At 38.1% G+C, this 20,265-nt stretch overlaps 1 protein-coding gene across 1 annotated transcript in view; it reads left to right on the top strand.

Annotated features, from left to right (window-relative positions):
- The window catches only part of LOC127658857 (immunoglobulin superfamily member 3-like), a 254,627-nt gene that overhangs the window by 67,837 nt on the left and 166,525 nt on the right, over nucleotides 1-20,265 (top strand). The window contains exon 2 of the mRNA XM_052148390.1: nucleotides 330-710. Coding sequence (XP_052004350.1) covers nucleotides 330-710 — 381 coding nt within the window. The remainder of the gene's footprint in view (nucleotides 1-329; nucleotides 711-20,265) is intronic.

The raw sequence follows: 20,265 nt of genomic DNA, 5'->3' as shown, positions 1-20,265 counted from the left end.
TCATCATTCAGAAGTCTTTTTGGAAGTCTGTTTGCATTTGTCATGTATTAAAATGTTTTTTATTAAAAATAATGTATAAGTTGGAAAATGCTGCTGTTTAATACTGTGTTGTTTTGTATAGTCATATAAGTGAAAATTATTACATTTGATTCTTCTGTTTTTAAGTTTAAGTCATTTTTGTGTGTTTTATTTCTTACATTAAACATGTTGAATCTTCTTGGCATCAATGTCTGTTTGGTTGAATTGATTGTTCTTTTTTCAGCCATTTTAAAGCTAACACATAAATAATGAAAGCCCTGCTGATTACTCTTGTCTTTCTCTTTGTACAGTGAGCTCTTGCTTGGCCCAGCGGCAAGTCACAGTGCAGCCAGGGCCTCTGGTTCGAACAGAAGGTTCTCATATCAGCATCTGGTGTAATGTGACTGGCTACAAGGAAGGCGTAGAGCAGGACTTTGAGTGGTCCATGTACTTTTACACAGCTCCTGATCGAGAGATCCGTATCGTGAGCACATCTCAGCACAACTATGCCTACGCTTTGTATGCCCAACGTGTCAACAACAAGGAGATCTACATTGAGAGGCTGAGTGGAGACTCGGCTCTGCTGCACATAACCAAGCTACAGGCCACTGACCAGGGCACGATTGAGTGCTACACCCCTAATACTGACAGCCGCTACCTGGGCTCCTACAGCGCCCGGACCAACCTCACTGGTGAGTTCACTCCAGTCTATGACTTACAACTGTCATTGTAAATTTAAATCTGTACATGCAATATAGTTCAGTAATCTAGTAAGCTTCCTAAGAAGGCAGCATTTTAAGGTATTATAAGGTATTGCCTTGATTTGAAGGCTGTTCCAACTGGTAATTATGCTGCCTCTAAACACACCTTGGAACCAGGTTCTAAAGGAGTAGTCTTTGTGGAGAAGACAATCCCAAAATGATTTGCGACACACTGTCGATTAGAAAGGTTTATTATAAATATACTTGTTTCATTTTATACTGAAAAGTATAAAAAAATATAGTTCAGTGTAATTATTTTACCCAGTATTTTTCTGTGTGATGAATTTTCATGTTTATTAGTGTATCACCTAGGGCTATCTATATTTATCACACATTTTTTTCAATATCTATGATAAACATTTAGATATTTAGCAGTACTTCATAAATGTAGTCTTAGATGTGATTGGTTAGTCAACTTTTGGGGGAGACTTGAAATCCAGCTCTTTTCGGAGCCTAGATGTTCTTCGTCTAGACAATAGTATCATGTATGTCTTGCTAAAACTGCAAGCAGTTCATCAAAGTTATACACACAACTAGCTAACTGAATCATAGTCATGAAATAAGCCTATTAAGAAGTATTATCAGGTTAGCGGCTACCTCGCCTTGCTGTCATGGAAGCCAGCAATGAGGCTCGGTAGCCACTAGCTAGCTATCCGGCTAATATGATATTGTTGTGTACTGAACAAGACAGCAATGACAAAGCAATACAACATTGACTGAACACAACACAACTCAAACATCAACACAATTGATTTTCATTGAAAAGAGGTAGCACACACCACTTATGTAGGATTAAATCCTAAACAGAGTATACTTTAAAGTTAACTTACTCTCTGGGGTTTACTTGTCAACAAAACATTTATGCTTATATTCGTTCTTGAGGTCTAGCAAACACGTGGAATGCACTTTCATCCCCATGAATGAAATGAAATGCGTATTGTGATAAATATTGATATTGAACAGTATTTTGGCCATATCACTCTGCTAGGGCTTGGATTGGATCCTATAAAATACGCATTTTGTTCCGTATTTAAGATGGTCAGATGGTGTCACGGTGAAATCGTTCCAGATCGCCAATTTAATGTTGATATAAGTTAGAAAATTTGCCTGAAAAGTCCACACATTGTGCTAAAATGCTGAAATTGTTGGTAAAACTGTGTTTTTCTTTCTATATAAATGTTCAGTAAGATCAAACAATGTATGAATACAATCATAAAGACAAGAACAGGTGAATGAAAAAAAATAAACAAATAAAATAAATAAAAATTATAAAAAATATAGAAATATGTATAAACCATCCAAAATGTATACTTAAGATAAAGACAAATAATATAATTTTTTTTTAATAAATATATTTTTTAACATATAAATTAAGTCATGGGTCAGGAAAGTTCTAATTTTAGCATATAAGAAAGGATATCATTTGTTTTATTAATAACGTATATTAACTCAACACATTTACTGCTAAAACTGTGAAGGATGTGGTTAGGGGCTGTGAACCCCTAACCGCATTTGGTACTTTTAAAAGCTTTCATGTAATGTTATTGTTTTGATCTTTACTTGCAGTAGACAATTGTTCACATTACGATTGAATGCAGCTGCAGGTTTTTTTTCTCGAAGAATTGTAAGTAATATCCATTTCATTCAGCATTGTTTTTGTCTTCTTTCTTCTAAAGCATGTTTTACTCTGTGACAAAGTGTTATTATTCAGACCACACTTTGGACAAATTCATTGAGAAGAACCAACTCAAAACAGAGATTATTTCATGCATCCATCAGGCATCGCTCCAATTCAGCAGCCCCGTGCTTCTGACTCTATGGTCGTGTTCACAATGGCATACTATCCATATTTCTCTCACTGTTTTTGCCAAACAGTTTTCGCCCATGGGGGGGCACCACAACACGTTATCAGAACGCACAGGGTGCATTTTGTTTGACACAGATTGGACACATGCTAACATTGGCTTGTTAGATTGGAACATGCCGCACCCCCGAAGCTATGCTGCCCTAGGCACATGCCTATGTCGCCTAATGGGCTGACCGGCCCTGCTTAACTACATGCAAAAATCAAGCTCTATTGAAATACATTTTGAGTTGAGTCTCCTGTGCGGAATGTTGTTTTTGTTGCTACCTTGGAAGAGCGTCCCAAATGACTCAATCACAAGGTTCAATAGCAATTGAGATGCTGCCGTAGAGGCCATTCATACAGAGAGTAGTTCTTTTTTTTGTTGCATTCGTTTGTATGGTTTTTAGTTGTGTTTCTGTGTAAACATGCTTAATGGATGTCTGTGACCACTGTGTTGCTTCTCACAGGTTTTCTGCCTCTCACGCAGGAGTAACACATTTTTCTGATGCCATGTCAAGTTAAACTAAAAAACTGCCTATGTAGGCAGTAAGAAGTGATGCAGCTCACTAGGTTTCTTGGAACAAAATAGTATGTTTCCAACAGTTTCATTAATTTATTATTAGGTCTTTGAACTTTATTTAAGGATTTTTGTGCTTGTGTCTTATTACCAGGGCAATTTCGCAAGATTTACCACTGTAGTTTGGATTACAGTACTTCATAAATTTAGTCTTAGATGTGATTGGTTAATCAGCTTTTGAGGGAGACTTGAAATCCAGCTCTTTTTGGAGCCTAGACAGCCTGAAGCCTCTCCAGCTAGTCATTGCTCATGTTAATGGATCTGTGCTAATTGGATAACTTTTAATGCCTGAGTGGATTTATGCTACACAAATCAGTCACTGTTGTGGTGGAGTAAAGGGAAAGTACCTGACAGAATGCCAGTCCATCTGTGTGTCTACCCACCCTGTTATTAAGTAGGGCACAGGCCTGAACTGCTGCCTTATTACTGTGATATCAGTATCAGTAGTCCTTTTAATTATATTTGTAATTTAACTTTATACTTCCAGCTATTTCTAACACACACACTTACTGTCTCATCCAATTGCTAGCATTTTAAAGTCCATTATCCCTTGTCACACAGATCTATGAGTGATCATAATTTGACATACTCATTGTTAACAGTACGTCTGTTGATTGTGACTAACTGTTTGGGCTGAGTTGTCAGTCGTGTTTGCATAGGCTCACATGCACCGTATATCTTGATTAGATGAATTCTAAGTGTGCCTCCACAAATGGACATGTGGACCAGCAGGAACAATTTTAAAATGGAATCAGTGAGTCATGAGTCATGTTTAGTGTGGGCTGGGGAGAATCATACTGAGTGCCACCTGTTTAAGGAGAGACATGTTGGTCAATGCCCGATTCTGATATCCCTGGCCTTCTTAAAACCCCCTTTTCATCCAGCATTTTACTCCTGTCATTAAATAATTTTTTGTGGTCATCGTCACATGCTTTCTTGCACATTAAATGGATAGTTAACAAAAAAATTCATTTACTCACCCTCATGTAATTCTAAACCTGTAACTTTCCAATAGAGAAGTGTTTCATAAAATTAAGTGGATTGTACCAGGGGCTGTTAAGTAAAAAAAAAGTACATTCCATATCAATACTTTATTTAAATGATATCATTAAAATTATGTTTAAAGAAATTAATTTATCAACACTTGAACAGTTACTAGAACTAGAATAATACATTTTCAACATCATATTGTATTACTTTATAAAGTGCTTTTCTACAGAATCTCACTGCACAGTCCTAAATCCAAAATTGGAGTTATTCTGGCGGCATGGTGGTGGCATTTGCAGACTCAGCAGCTGGACGCTGAATTATTGTTTTTTGTTTTATTTTATAAGTATTGTCAGCTGGTGCTTTTCCTGAGGGTTGCCATATCAAATTTCGCTGTATTGTAAACAATAATATGTCTTACTTTTATTTTTGTCAAATAAAGTGCTGTTTAACGGAACATCACAGATGTGAGGTATTGTGCGGATATGATTAATATTGATTTATTATTATTATTTGTAGTAGTAGTAGTTCAGTGAAAACTACATAACCATACAGTAGTTATACATTTCTTTCATACTTGTTTACATTTAAATTTAGCTTTTATTTTGATGATAGCTTTTATTTTGAAACGTTTCTGTGTGGATTTGACTGTTGCTTCTCACTTCTAGAAAAGGTTGTTACGTGAAACCAATGTGATTATTAAACCGCCAAAGGCTGCGATTTAATTAAATAAATGTGTAGTCAGTATGTGCCTCACACTACAAAGTGAATTTACCCTCTGTGCATCTGCTATAAACAAGTCGTGCAATGCTCACGATGGAGTTTTCCATGAATGAGCAAAGGTGCTCTAAAAGATACAAGCAACTGATGTCAGCACAACACCGGCTGCACAAATTCACGAGTACTCACATTTGAAGCATGCAGCACATGCAAACTACATTTTGAGTTGAGTCTCCTGTGTGAAATGTTGTTTGTGTTGCTACCTTGGAAGAGAGTCCCAAATGACTCAATCACAAGGTTCAATATCAATTGAGATGCTGCCGTAGAGGCCATTCATACAGAGAGTTGTTTTTTTTGTTGCATTCGTTTGTATGGTTTTTAGTTGTGTTTCTGTGTAAACATGCTTAATGGATGTCTGTGACCACTGTGTTGCTTCTCACAGGTTTTCTGCCTCTCACGCAGGAGTAACTAATTTTTCTGATGCCATGTCAAGTTAAACTAAAAAACTGCCTGTGTAGGCAATAAGCTGTGATGCAGCTCACTAGGTTTCTTGGAACTAAGATAGTATGTTTCCAACTGTTTCATTAATTTATTATTAGGTCTTTGAACTTTATTTAATTTTTCTGCTTGTGTCTTATTACCAGGGCAATTTCGCAAGATTTACCACTGTAGTTTGGATTACAGTACTTAATAAATGTAGTCTTAGATGTGATTGGTTAGTCAACTTTTGAGGGAGACTTGAAATCCAGCTCTTTTTGGAGCCTAGACAGCCTGAAGCCTCTCCAGCTCGTCGTTGCTCATGTTAATGGATCTGTGCTAATGCATGAGTGGATTTATTTATATTTATATATTATTTATATTTATCATATTAAATTGTAGCCTTTGTGGTTTAATAATCAGACTAGAACATAGCGTGATTTTAATTTGTGCACTGATGGCATCAGTTTTTGATATCAGAGCATTTTTACGAGCACAAGTAGAAGTAGATGAGCGTGGTATCGGACCCAATTACGATACCAGTATTGGGATAGGGACATCCCTACATAAAAGCATAATAAAGGTTGTCCATACAAATTATGTACTATACTCCAAGTCCTCTGAAGCCAGAAAGTAGCTTTTTGTGAGAAATAGACTGAAATGTAAGTTGTCATTCACTGATAGTCTGCTTTCAGAAGCCTTGAAAATGTTGCTTGACAGCTGTGTTCACCAGTCACTTTAATTGTATGGAAAAGAGGAGCTTAAACATTTTGCTGTAAATAAATAAATCCTTTTGTGTTCCATGAAAGAAAGAGTAAAGAGTTTTGGATGAAATATCCTTTTAAGCCTATGGTGGATAGTTCTTGAAGCATTTAAGACATTATTCTCCCTGACATCTATAATTTATTAACATTGTTATCTATAATTTATTATAGATGTCATGTCATTACTACAGCACCATAGTTAAAAACTTAATGTATACTGTTCTGTACCATTTATTCCTAGTGTAGACATTTAATTAATACCACAGTTTTTCATATTTCTAATTAATGCAGTGTTGATCTAAGTTTAATCTGTTCTCTTGGAACAGGTGTATGTTTGTGTGTCAGGCAGTAGTGACATGTTCATAGCACAAACGTTAAATGTTGAAATTTACATTTACATTTATGCATTTGGCAGACGCTTTTATCCAAAGCAACTTTCAGTGCATTTATTACAGGGACAATACCCCCGGAACAACCTGGAGTTAAGTGTCTTGCTCAAGGACACAATGGTGGTGGCCGTGGGTTTCGAACCAGTGACCTTCTGATTAACAGCCCTGTGCTTTACCCACTACACCACCACCACTGACATTTGTATCTGTTTTTCAATCTGAACATTCCAAACATCCTGAAATTATCACAGTGCACCGGGATCACCACAATTGCTGTAAAATTCCCTTAACCCTTTTATGCTTTAATGACAAGCTAAGTGCAAAGGTAAAACCAGTGGCCAAGTTCTTCACCTCTGGCAAAAAAATTGAACAGATAACACTGGCTATGTTCCAACACAAAGCTGTCTACTTTCCACATAGGGAGATGTCTTCTAAAGCAACATCTTAAACAAAAAGAATGTCATAAAAGACTTAAAACACTCTTCACAGGCAGCAACTAATGCGTCACACATGCCACATCAATTGCACTCTCCATATGAAGCAAACAAGATTCTTGATTAAAGCCCATATTTGATTGTAATTGAGTTTGATATTTATACATGCTGCTAAACTTATAATGCAATTCTCTAATAAGAACAAAAATTCATACTACGCAAAAACATTGTGTAAAATAGTCCATATTTAATTCAATGGAAAATTTTGTTCAATATTTTTATTTGTACTTTTGTCTGAAGGGATTCTCTTGTCATTGACAGGAATAACTAAGATGTAACTAATAGCCCGCCAAGGCTGGGTGTGTGTACGATGCACCGACTGGACTGGAGCTCTGTGTGTGTGCATTTTGAAGCTAGACTAACAGCTGTGGCATGTTGATGAAATGTTGATGATTGAGGTTTGTGGCAGGGCGGAGGGTGGGGTGGAGCCGGGCCATGATCATACACACCCGGTCCCGTATTAGGCTACTAAGGGACCGGGTGTGTAGGATCACGACCCGGCCCCGCCCTCCGTCCTGCCACAAGGTTTTAGACGCTGGCCAGGGCAAATGTAATATGGATAGATTACCTTGCATTCTGTCATAACTGGTATGTGTGTTTGCATGGGTAACCAAATGATCTGTATGCTATTTAGTAATGTGCAAGCTGAATTTAGGCCATGATTGGTCTTCTCTCAGCTGCTGAAAGGAGTAATGGATGTGCTGATTGCAGGCTATATTTTTAGGCCGTGTACATGAGATACTTGAAGACAGCCTTTGTGTCTCTAACCTCTTAACCCTCTTCCCCATGAACTCTGTGCTGCTGTTGTTGAAATCACTCAGCCCTTATCTCTCTACCTCTTTGTTTCTTTATTCTATCTTAAATCAGATTCTGATCTGATGAAATGGGACATGCATTTGGGAGATTCACCCTTCTAGTGTAAAAGCAGTAGTCATATTACTACTTCTAACTGTGAATAAAATGTGAATAAAATGCTTTTTCCCAGTAGTGTTTTTATGGTCTATCTGATCTCTTGCCTCTGATGGAATGGTGAAATAAGATGATCGAGTTCATTTCTCTTAAATACATGGCCATCTCTGCACTCTCTCCTTGTGGTTCACCGTTTCTGACGTCAATGGGGCAGAAGGGAAGCTCTCCTCTCCTTCCAAAGAAAAAAGTTCAAGTAAACATGTGAATCTTCCTCCACTAATCTTTTTCACTCAGCTGATATCATTTATTTAACAGCTTTCATCTAAGATGATTGAGAGTTTTATAGTTGTACATTTTAAATGGCTGTTTCTCTTCTCTTTTTTCAGCAATGGGACAGTGATGCAACTCTGTTCAAACAAGAGCCATACAAGCTTTATCAAAGTTTTTCTAACAAGTCAGTCCACTGTTGGCCATCTTTGGAATGCTCTCAGAAGACTATTTCCAGTTATGACAGTTCAGCTCCTATCTACTTAAATGGGGAAACATGGAAATCTTAAGAACAGTTGGTCAAGATTACGATCAAAGAACATATTTCAAATCAGCAATAAAATTTAACAATGCTGGTATCATAAATTGTGCTTCTTTGGCTTGTATATCTAATGTGCCTGCACGTTCTCAAGTTGATTGGCTAGTGATGTATGTATTGCTTGGGCATTCCACTTTCTCCTATTAATTTTAATAGAAGTGGCCCATCTCTGCTAAATAGTCTCTGGCTATATGAACACACTCAGACACACATTTACTTAGCTTTCTATATGGGACTTTATATTGACATCTGTTGTTCTCTAGTTAAGCTATTAATAATTGAATTGAGTTGAAACTTATATATACTATTGTCACCAAATGGAAATTAATATTGGGCTGCGGTCTAGTGAGGCCTATATGATGGAGAACTGAGCTGATATGCGGTAGTGTGTTATACATTCCTTTTAAAGAGCCCCTCTTATGCTAATTTAAAGGTTTATGATTTTACTTTGAAACTAAAATAGGTTTACATGCTTTAATGTTCAAAAAACATATAATTTTTCACATAATGTACATTGCTAGAATGCCTATATTCATCCTCTTCTGAAATGCTCTGATTTAGCTCCTGTCTCTTTAAAGCCCCCCTTTCCGAAAAGCCCAGTCTGCTCTGATTAGACAGCTGGCCCAGTCTGTTGTGATTGGTTAACCGCATGTCGGAAATGTAACACCCCTTATCATAACGGAGTTTCAGGCTTCCTTAACAGCTGTAAACTCAATTGTATCTATGGTAACAGTGGCGTCAGTTTTTGCCGTTCCAGTTTGAGTCCGAGTCCGATAATGAAAGTTGATCGACCCAAACCACCTTCGCAAACATTACTTGAACAGGATGTTTCACAGTGCACTGTTGATTATTGTGAACATGACAAAGCTTCAAGGAAAAGACATGTAGTGCATCTAAGTTAGTCATCTTTTGCAGGAATGGGTGTAGCCAAACGTTTTTCATCGGAGCTATGAATGGAGAACAGAGGCTTACTCCCAGGTAGTGAGCAAATTAGCCGTGGACTACCTTGGATAGCAGGCATAACATTACAGCTTGTAATTATTATAGAATGATATAAGACTCTTGAGATCGACCATCATGTTACACAGTTTTAGGTAAAAGCCAGCCCACAGCTGAGTAGTAAACCCTTATCAAAACAATATCATTACATGCATAAATTACAGTTTGTAAAAATAAATCCATCTCCACACTTGACCACTATTCATGAAAGTAAGAACAACAAACAGTATGCATAATTCTACACAACTGTAGGTAAAAGTGGGCCTGCAGCTGATTAGCAAATCTATTTCAACACAATAACATTTGCACAGGGTGTACCACAACACAAAACTCTGCATCTGAACTCTTGGTAGCAAATAAATCCACAAATAATCAAGCATACTTACAGGTTGCGATCCTGACGGGCCAGATTGTCCCAGTAAAGTGGGAAAGGCACCATCTTTCAGGAGTAACCATCTTGAGAATCCGGCATTGGTTTTGGTTATACTGCTTTGGAATAGTGGTAAAAATGTATTTTAATTCTTCAGTTCGTCTGCCTTTGGAAGTGCAAACAAGAGGCTTTGCTTTCACAGTGGAGAAAACAGAATCTTCTCGACATAGTGACACAACTAACCCAACTCATCCTCTGTGTGTATATATATATATATATATATATATATATATATATATATATATATATATATATATATATATGTGTGTGTTATTTCAGGTGTGCATACGCAAAGTCCTAAGAAAGATAGAAAGATGCCTGCGTATTCTGCATTACTGTCCAGAAGATGTTTCTGTGATTTTCTACTATTCCTGTACAAGGCACTGATCCCTCTTGTTTGAATGAGCCTTATGACAGTGCAAGCAATACTTATGGAAAATGTGTTATGTAAATGGTCTGCATTTATATAGCACCTTTTTAACCTTAGCGGTATTCAAAGCGCTTTACAATGTGTCTCATTCACCCATTCACACACACATTCACACACCAATGACGGCAGAGCTGCCATGCAAGGCGCTAGCCTGCCATTGGGAGCAACTTGGGGTTCAGTGTCTTGCCCAAGGACACTTCAGTGTGCGGGCCAAGAATCGAACCACTAACCCTGCGATTAGAACTACCTGCTCTACCTACTGAGCCACAGCCACTCCTAAATCTAGATTTCAGATTTAGTTGAAAACTATCCTAACACAATGGACTTTCATAGTCTTGCATTAAACAAGAGCAGAAGCTTGTCTGATAATATAGCAGACAGCAAAGGTTTTTAGGCTGGGTTTAGCAAAGGTTCAGTCATGTTTGTTCATGTACTGTTTTAGTTCTACTGTATATGAGCTAAAATGCTGCATAAGCAATCGAATGTTTCTGCCATAAACTTTGCAGTCTTACCCTACATAAAATTACATGACTCAGGCTGCTGGAGCAATGCAGGCCACCTCAAACAACCTGAAACCTGAGGACAGGAGCAAAGTGAAGGAGATAATGAGAAAGAAGAGACATGGGGCGAGACAAGTTGAAATGAGGCTGTTAGCTGGGATCAGTTATGTTTTGTCAGAGGTGTGTCATCTTTTTTAAAAGGGCTGATTGCAATTAAATGGAAACTGTATACCTGAGAACCACTGGAATAATGTTTTATCAGCACACCTGGACATGCTGCAACCTGATACACCTCTAAAACACACACACATGCATTACCTCAGCTTTCTGTCTAAGGTGAGAAAAGCTGTAAATTTGTCTTTGCACACTGTCATTAGTGACTGTATCTTCAAGTGATATCTGGACATGAGAGTGGGTGGGAAACTGAGAGTTTGACACATCACAAGGACTAGATGATCTTACTTTTCCATAATGACAGTGTTTGGCCCTCATTCCTGTCGATGTAAACAGTGTCCCTTTCACTGCCTAATCAATGTTTTGGTGACCTTGAGAAGAGTATCAAGCTTTTCTCTACAGAGTGTATGATTTCTGCTGCCGTTAATTTAGTTGCAATCAGTGTTGGCGCTAGCACATTATAAGCAATGTGTGTTATGGTTTAGATTCATTTAGGGTGAAATGAATAAAGAAACATGTGACTTGAATTTTTAAATCTGGATTAATGTTAATTATCAAAATACCATTGTTCATTGTTTGCAATGAAAATGATTGCATTTACTAATGTTAATGTTAAAAAATACAACCTTTAATGTAGAATTTAAAGTTAATCAAGATTCATGAATGCTGGTAAAGCATTGTTCATTGTTTGTTCATGTTAACTATTCCATTAACTGATGCTAACAAATAACTTTATTGTAAAGCGAAACTAATTTGTAAAAGATGTGATAATTTTTTATAATTTATTGACTTATTCAATTAAAATCCCCTTCTCCATAACATAGTTACGTTGATGTGCCGACATCACTGGACATTGAAAGAAAAAGCCTTAGCCAACTGAAAATAAACACCAACAACGGAAAGGTATCTAACATGACAGAAAGTTACAGTTGAATATTTTATTTAGAGATAGCACAGGTAATATTACTTTATAAGGTACTCAGTAATTTATTTTTTATGTTGCACTAGCCAATATTACAGTGTTCTATGTCCTTCCCATAAGGCACCCTGCAAATTAACATTCCCCAACAGTCAGTACGTTAACATGCACTTTAAAAGCACTAAAACAATATTTGTTCATGTTAAAATGTCATGTAAAAGATTTAGTCCGATTTAAATTGTACCAGGTCTAATAGATCTACATTGTCCAGCTTGTATACATGTTAACTGGACCACAACTGGCCTCAGTAGTCGCACAAACAGCCTTTTCCAAAAACAATATCAGTTTAAAGGTCATGTGTAAACACAACCCGTTTGAAAGGTACATGTACATATCACAACTCGCTTGAAAATTCCATGTACGATATGTTTTATCATTACCTGAAACGTTTTGAAGATATAATTTCATTTTGGTGGAGGAAATATTTGATAATTAAGAGCCGACTATAGAGAAAATCTTGTAGTGCTTGATGCTCCACGACTCAAATCTGAAGTCACATGGTGAGCAGCCAATGAAAACTGTCCACGCATGGCCACGACACTGAACCATGAAGAAATGGAGATGGCGAACAAGTGTAAAATTTAGAAAAAATATTTAGCACCACTCACATCCACTCGCTTTCCTTCCAAGACTGCACCCAAATGTGCTCGGCCTGTTTCTTTTCATTCTCGGAACAGAGTAGCAGCAACGGCAGTGCTTACGTACATTCGTGTTTGTTTACATCTGTCATGTGTATCCTTTCCACGTGAGTTTGTGATTGAATCAACTTGATTTGTGTGATGCCCAGTTTTTGTTTGTATCCCTTTACATGCTTGGTGTGTGATACCTAGTATTTTTATATTCTGTTCATATTTTAGTGAACAAAGTGGTGTTGTGTAATTTTAAAAGCATTCTCTTCTTCCAAGCGGATGAAAACATTTGTCGACTGATAAAATAAGTAACTGCCTCTCAGAGTTTATTGGCATTTTGGTGTTGATGTGTGAATAGTAGCAAAGCAGAAAAAAGAGGGAAACCGTTGCATGTGTGAATTGCAAATGTGGTACATTTACCAGTGAAGGCAATCAAACAGTTTTACTGCAATTTACCAGGTTACATGTGTGAAAGGAGCTTATGTTGTGTGCATGCTCAAAGTTTGACATTTGACAAAGATACATGGACAAATGAAAAAAACAATAAATGGTGAACTTTGCTTTATTAAAAGCCACAAACTGATTTGCATACAGTGGAAGCACCTCAAACAGAGCGATCGACTCTAACTGCACATGTAATAGTATCGATTGTGTCCACCCAGGTTTTTTGGTGGTGTGTTAAGATCCAAGAGTTTTGGTTGAGTGTTCAGAGTTTCATGTGTGACGTATTGGGCACTCAAATTTAATTTTGTCCCAGACTCGACGGGGCAGTCATTAATATAGGGGATAAATGCATAAAAAATTGGGTCATAGCCAGTATTATGATTGGCAGACAGATCATTCTTAGGGGATGGAAGTCGGCTGGAGTGCCCTCATTTCACACATTGTTGCACAGAGGGGCCTGGGTAGCTCAGTGGTAAAGAAACTGGCTACCACCCCTGGAGTTGGCTAATTCGAATCCCAGGTTGTGCTGAGTGACTCCAGCCAGGTCTTCTAAGCAACCAAACTGGCTCGGTTGCTAGGGAGGGTAGAGTCACAGGGGGTAACCTCCTTGTGATCGTTATAATATTGTTTGCTCTCGGTGGGGCACATGGTAAGTTGTGCATGGATGCCACGGTGGATGGTGTGAAGCCTCCACATGTGCAATATCTCTGCGGTAATGTGCTCAACAAGCTACGTGATAAGATGCACAGGTTGACGGTCTCAGACGCGGAGGCAGCTGAGATTCATCCACCACCACCCGGATTGAGTCACTACGCCATCATGGGGACTTTGTGCAGAACTTTTTTTTTTATCCCAATTTGGAATGTCTTGTTCCCAATGTGCTCTGAGATGGGTAGGGTAGCGGCATTCGAGGAGATGTCATGTAGAAGGCTAGGGAACTTAGATTTGTGTAGTAAAAAATGGGGCTGCTATTTGGACTTTTTGGAGGGCTCTCAGGGAAGGGCAGTGGAGAGAGATGTGCGGTTTTGAATCTGTGTGATTGTTATTTTTTTGAATATATTTTCTTTTTCTTTTTTTTGTGTGTAACTCAGGTTGTGACCACATTGGGAGGGGGAAAGGGAATAATGTGGGTTAAAGTTGATTCTGTGATTATATGTTTTGCTTTTCTGTTTCAAGTGTGTGAATCAATAAAAAGTGTTAATTGGAAAATTAATGTCATTGCATTAGATAAGAAAATATAAAAAATATTTTGCACAAAAAGTGTGCTTGTGCCATCTTCCTTTAAAATAAATGCCTCTTGGTTAAAAAAAGAGAAACAAAGTACTAATGCCACTTGGTAAAATAAAAGTACTTATTGTGTTGCTTGTCAGCATGTACAATACAAGTAGCTATAATAGTATCTTAGAGAAAGTTTTGAAGCTTGCTCACTTTCTCAGGCTCTCCCAGTATTGATTCAGTAGAGTGGGAGAGAATCTGGAGCTTATCTTCTCATCCTACACACCAGCCCTCGTGAGAAACCCCCCCAAAAAAGAACAATAGAGCTGGCGATGAGTGATCTCTCCACTCTTAATCATGGCACAACACATGGAAAAGTTGGGCAAAAGAGTATTGGTGTTATCACTTCTTCATAGCTGTCAACGAGTGTATTCTGACAGAGAGAGGAGTCCAGCAGAGATTTAGTAATTTAGGAGCCAAGCCTCTGCTCTGAGAAGTGTGCTGGTGCAAGTCAGAGGTTGCAGGCTGGTGTTCGGCTCAGTAACTCATTAAAGTGTGTGGAGTAGCACGGTCTGGCTTGGCTTTCAAAGAACCCTGGACAGGGGCCTAAAACTTTGAGTGAAGCCATAACAATGTTGTGAAGTTCTTTAGTACAATGTACTTCCAATATCTTAACCTGCAGTGTTTTAATTTAAGACAGAAGTTAAAGGTGAAGTGGGAAATACATGTGCCGTCAGCGAAAGTGGATTTGCAAAATAATGATTGAGCATGTTTTCTTCCACCGCTTAGCTTAATAAGTCAGTAATGTGTGTGGTCATGTAAAAGCATGAAACAGCTTTCCTTTATTGGTGTAATGTCATAAATGGCTTAAGAATGCTCAAGATGCTCAAGCTGGTGGCGAGTAGGGCTGCTGCATTGCGAGCTCCGACCCAATGTTGAGTTTTTTGTTTTGTTTACAATTCTAATGTTTTTTGTCTTGGATGTTGTCTGCCTAATTGTCTACGAGAGGCAAACACTTTTGGACATTGGTTCTGCAATAGCACACTGAAAACTAGACTTTAAATACCTCAATGCCGATACGCTGTTTACAAACATGACAGCCCTTTGTCTGGGCAGCCCTGCCATGGAAATGTAGCTGGAAAAGGGGAAGGAAAGCCAGTGTTCTCATCTGACTAAGATGTCTTGCATATCGACCCCCGCTACCCAGCATTCTACTGCCAAATGTTCTGTCTCTCGACAACAAGCTCTGCGAGCTGAGAGCACGGATCTCTTTCCAATGAGAGATAAGGGACTGCTGCATTATCTGCCTTACAGAAACTTGGATGTCTGCGGAGATTCCAGAATCAGCCATCAAACCCATGGATTTATCTGTGCACTGAGCAGACAGAGGGAAAGACCTCTCAAGTAAAAGCAGAGGTGGTGGTGCATGCATTATGAACAACAAATCCTGGCGTAATCAGAGGAACGTACATTCTATCAAGTCTTTCTGCTCTCCTGATCTGGAATTTCGACCATTCTGGCTACCAAGGAAATTTACAGCGGTCATTATCACTGCGGTGTACATCCGGTGAAAAACACCGCCCTTGTGGAGAGAGCTCTCACGGCCGAAGCTACCGAAGATAGTTCACTCGCCGTCTCTGTAGCGGATGTAGCCTGATCCTTCCGACGGGTGAATATCTGTAACGAGCGTGCACAAACCAACTGGCTGGTGTTTTTATGGACATTTTCAACCTTTCCCTCTCCTTGTCTGTGGTCACCACATGCTTTAAAACGTCCACCATTGTGCATGTACCAAAGCATTACAAAATCACTTGCTTAAATGACTGGCATACTGTTGCTCTGAACCCCATTATCAGTAAATGCTTTGATAGACTAATCAGACATTACATCTGCTCTGTGCTGCCTGCCTCTCCTCCTTGGAAAAAAGGAACACATGTGAGAATGCTGTTTGTAGACTACAGCTCAGCATTCAACACCATAGTGCCCTCCAAGCTTGATGAGAAACTCTGGGCTGTGGGCTTAAACAGCTCGCTGTGCAGCTGGATCCTGGACTTCATGTCAGGCAGACACCAGATGGTTAGAATGAGCAGCAACATCTCCTCATCACTGACCCTCAACACTGGAGCCCTGCAGGCCTGTGTTCTCAGCCCACTCCTGTATTCCCTGTACACACATGACTGTGTGGCAGTGGTGTAGTTTTTTATTTTGTAGTGAGTATACTGTGATTTTTCCCTCCCAGCCTCATACTCACCCATCCCAGAGCGACACCCCATAAACACCACCACACTCACTAATGCACACGGTATGCATCTACATGTAATTGAGTGCATTCTAAAAGACTGCATGTTTGCGCAGTGCACATTTAATCCATCATTAATATAGGGGATAAATGTTCGGAAGAAAGAGTTTAATTTGATATAATTTGATTCTGCATTTTTGTTATGTTTATTTAATTTGTTGAATGGAATCAATGAAAAATATTAATAATAAAAAAGGAAAGAAATCAACAAAATTTAAATTTCCTTTCTTTTTTGAACAAGACGTATGTATGTCATTTGGTTCAATTATGTAAGCTGGTAAAAAATGTTCTTACCTTTGCTACACGTGCAAAACGTTGGCACCATAAATAGGTCACCCAAAAAAAATTATTCTGTAATTATTTTCACGATAGGTTCGGAGAACCCAAGCGCAGTCAGTCTCCAACTCAAAATATTTTTTTTGAAAGCAAAAATGTACGAAAAAGAACAACACAAATGCCCCAGATTAAACAACAGGGCAGAAAACAAAACAGCCCGTAAGACTAAGCAGTTAATAGGGTCTCACTTTAAAGCACTGTAAAGTGTCATACAAATAGTCAGAATACAAATAATGTGACTTTTCCAGGTCTTCTGGAGGAATATAATGATTTTGTGATGAACAAACCGACAGTAAAGAAATAGTTCACCCAAAAATTTATATTTTCTCATTTAATTATTCTTATGCTATTCTAACTCATTAGTGACATTCTTTCTTCTGCTGAACACAAACAAATATAATTTGGAGAATGTATGATGTATTTTTTCCATGCAAAGTAAGTCAGTGGGGGATCAAAACTTTCAAGTGGTATTCTGCATCATCTAAAGATATATGATAGCTTTGGGTGAGAAACAGATGAAAACGTAAGTACATTTTAGTAATTTAAGTGCCCTATGCCTGGTTCAAACCAGCATCCATTTGGTTGCCAGCCCAGATTTTTTTAAATTACGATACAATACCTTTGATAGAAAACTTTGATCGATCCAAAATCCACCAACATGAAGCTTCCAGCAACTCAATAACAGAATAACAATACCCTCATAGGGAATATACCTCTTAAATAAAGAAGAATGAATATTTTTCAGCCAAGGAGGTATGGTGAAATAATAATTACAAAAAAAAAACATCTGAGGAGATTCAGTTATGGAACTGCAGGGGAGGAAATAATTATTTTTAGGAAAAAGTGGGATTTGGCTAAATAATGTTGGATACAGTGAGATCCAGGCTTACTCCACCTTATACGGCTTTCTTCTCACAATGCTTATAGTATTTTTTGGGAGCATAATTGTTGTAACGTTGAAACCCAATTCTAACTTGAATAAGAAAGGAAAGGTACCTGAAATAAGTATTTAATGAACTTACAGACTATAATCTAGAAGACTGGTTTTATTGAGGTTCTTGTAATGTTGGTGCCACTGAGATCAGCAGGAGAGCTAATGCTCGAGATTTCTCATCCTCACATTTATTTTAGAGAAGCGTAGATGCAATCAGTCTGTTTCCCTTTCATATTTTAGCTTTCTTTTAAAGACGATTTCTGTATATTTTTTTATGTATTGAAAACTTTCTACAGTACTGTCCCAGTTTAATAGACAGAGTCAACTGTAAGAATGGCGTAGTGGGCTAAAGCACGTAACTGTTAATCAGAAGGTCGCTGGTTCGATCCGCACAGCCACCACCATTGTGTCCTTGAGCATGGCACTTAACTCCAGGTTGCTCTGGGGGGATTGTCCCTGTAATAAGTCGCTTTGGTAAAAGCATCTCCCAAATGCATAAATGTAAATGTAAATTAGTAGATGAGTGTTTAAAAAAAACCTATGTGACACAATGATAATGTTTGCAATTCTGTTTACACTAGTAGTTGCACTCTTCAGTTTAGGCCTGTCACAATTATTAAATAATCATCTGATTGCAATTATTTGATCTAACCGTGATTATATGTGACCTACTGTACACTTAAAATTCCAATCACATTTTTCAATCCAAATAAATTATTTTTAAGAAAGTATAGAAATGTCATGAACTGCATGATTTTTTTTGTCTCATTTTGTGGTGCTATTGCATAATGTGGGTACTCCAAATGAACTCTCACTGACCTGCAACGTGGATTGCATTCATAGTAGCTCCTGAAGGTTTAACCACTTTTCCAAAACTATTCTATTATAGAGTCAGTTTGGAGCAAATGGGAAAAAAATATAAGCAATGATTCTGAATATGAACGCAAAGCACACTGTTTTATTCTATAAATGGAGATTCTTGTAATGGAATTCTTGGTCGTTGCGGGTTCATGCACACAGTGTTATTGAAACATAGTGACACAAAGGAGGAGACATTTGCTTACTCTATTTATGTTGAGATGACAGAATGAAGAAACGTTTTCAAATACACACAGAATCACTTCCTTCAATCTTCCTTCATGTTAAATAAATGCTGATATAATATAATGTAAAATAATATAATATAAGTTCTGTTGTTGTGAGAAGCAGGAAATGCTCTCTGTCGTTGACAGGTAAAAAATAAAGTGTGGGCTGATCTTCTCACACTTTCTTTTTTATTTTTGCTCTTTACAGAGCAAATGATTTCAGGGATACCTTTAAAGAAGTAGGCAAGGTATTTAAAAAAAATCACTTTAACACCTACAGGACATAGTTTGGACATAGCTAAAGACATTTCATCACTCATCACTTTGGCTTCAGTATGATACACTGGTCACACTGTTTTTATCTGTAAGGGGGTATAAGGGAAAGGAGGAGGTGAGAACCAGCTTGACAATCTAAGTAAAAGTTTAATGAAGAAATGAACTAAAAACACACAAACATAAACACAGAACAGCTGCCTGTATTTCTCTCTCTCTCTCTCTCTCTCAAACTGCCGTCACCGGCCGCCTTTATCCCTCGCATGCCCCCATCTGGCAGATTGGGGACCGGGTGTGTGTTGTTCCATCCCGTCCCCTACCTCCTCCGCTCTGCATCATCTTTTGTCATTAAGAACTGATTTAGGTTACTATCCCATTTTAAACTGATCCTCATGGCCAGTTTGGAAGGGACAGATGAGTTGCTGTATATAGATTCAGCGAGTGTTTTGTGGAGGAGTGCAGATTAGCAGCCTATGATTTGGCATTGACTTTTTCAAGGCAGTTACACAATGAAAGTGTTCCCACTCTTGTTGGATCATCACCATATGAATTTTCATATTGTGGTTTCATAGAGATCCAATGTTTTGTTTTATGTAAATTTGTGTGAATAGGCCTTAACACTTATTATGTCTCTGCTGGTTTTCACCTACTTTTATTTGTTGTATAAAATGTTGTTTGCCAACATTTTGGCTTCTTTTTCTTTTCTTTCTTTCAATTTTCTTGACATTGCAGCAGCTCCTGACATAATGGCATAATGGCATAAAGTGTATATAAATGCCTCCTCTGGCATGACCAGATTGGCTTTAGCAGTAATTGAAAGATATTAGAGCTGTAATTTGCTGTGAACAATCTCCACCGTTACCAGCCAGGAGCCGCCAGAAGGCTATCCGTAGATTGAAGTGCACTGCACAGTAAGTGGCTCAATGACTTAATAGGGAAAATGCGTTAGGGGAAAAGAAAGATTAACAACTTGGTGGAGGAGAGGTAGAATACAGCAATTCAGTTTGAGA

Source organism: Xyrauchen texanus, chromosome 18, assembly GCF_025860055.1.
Source record: "Xyrauchen texanus isolate HMW12.3.18 chromosome 18, RBS_HiC_50CHRs, whole genome shotgun sequence".
Taxonomy (NCBI): domain Eukaryota; kingdom Metazoa; phylum Chordata; class Actinopteri; order Cypriniformes; family Catostomidae; genus Xyrauchen; species Xyrauchen texanus.
Note: the sequence above shows the minus strand (reverse complement) of the source record. Positions and strands in the feature narration are given on the sequence as shown.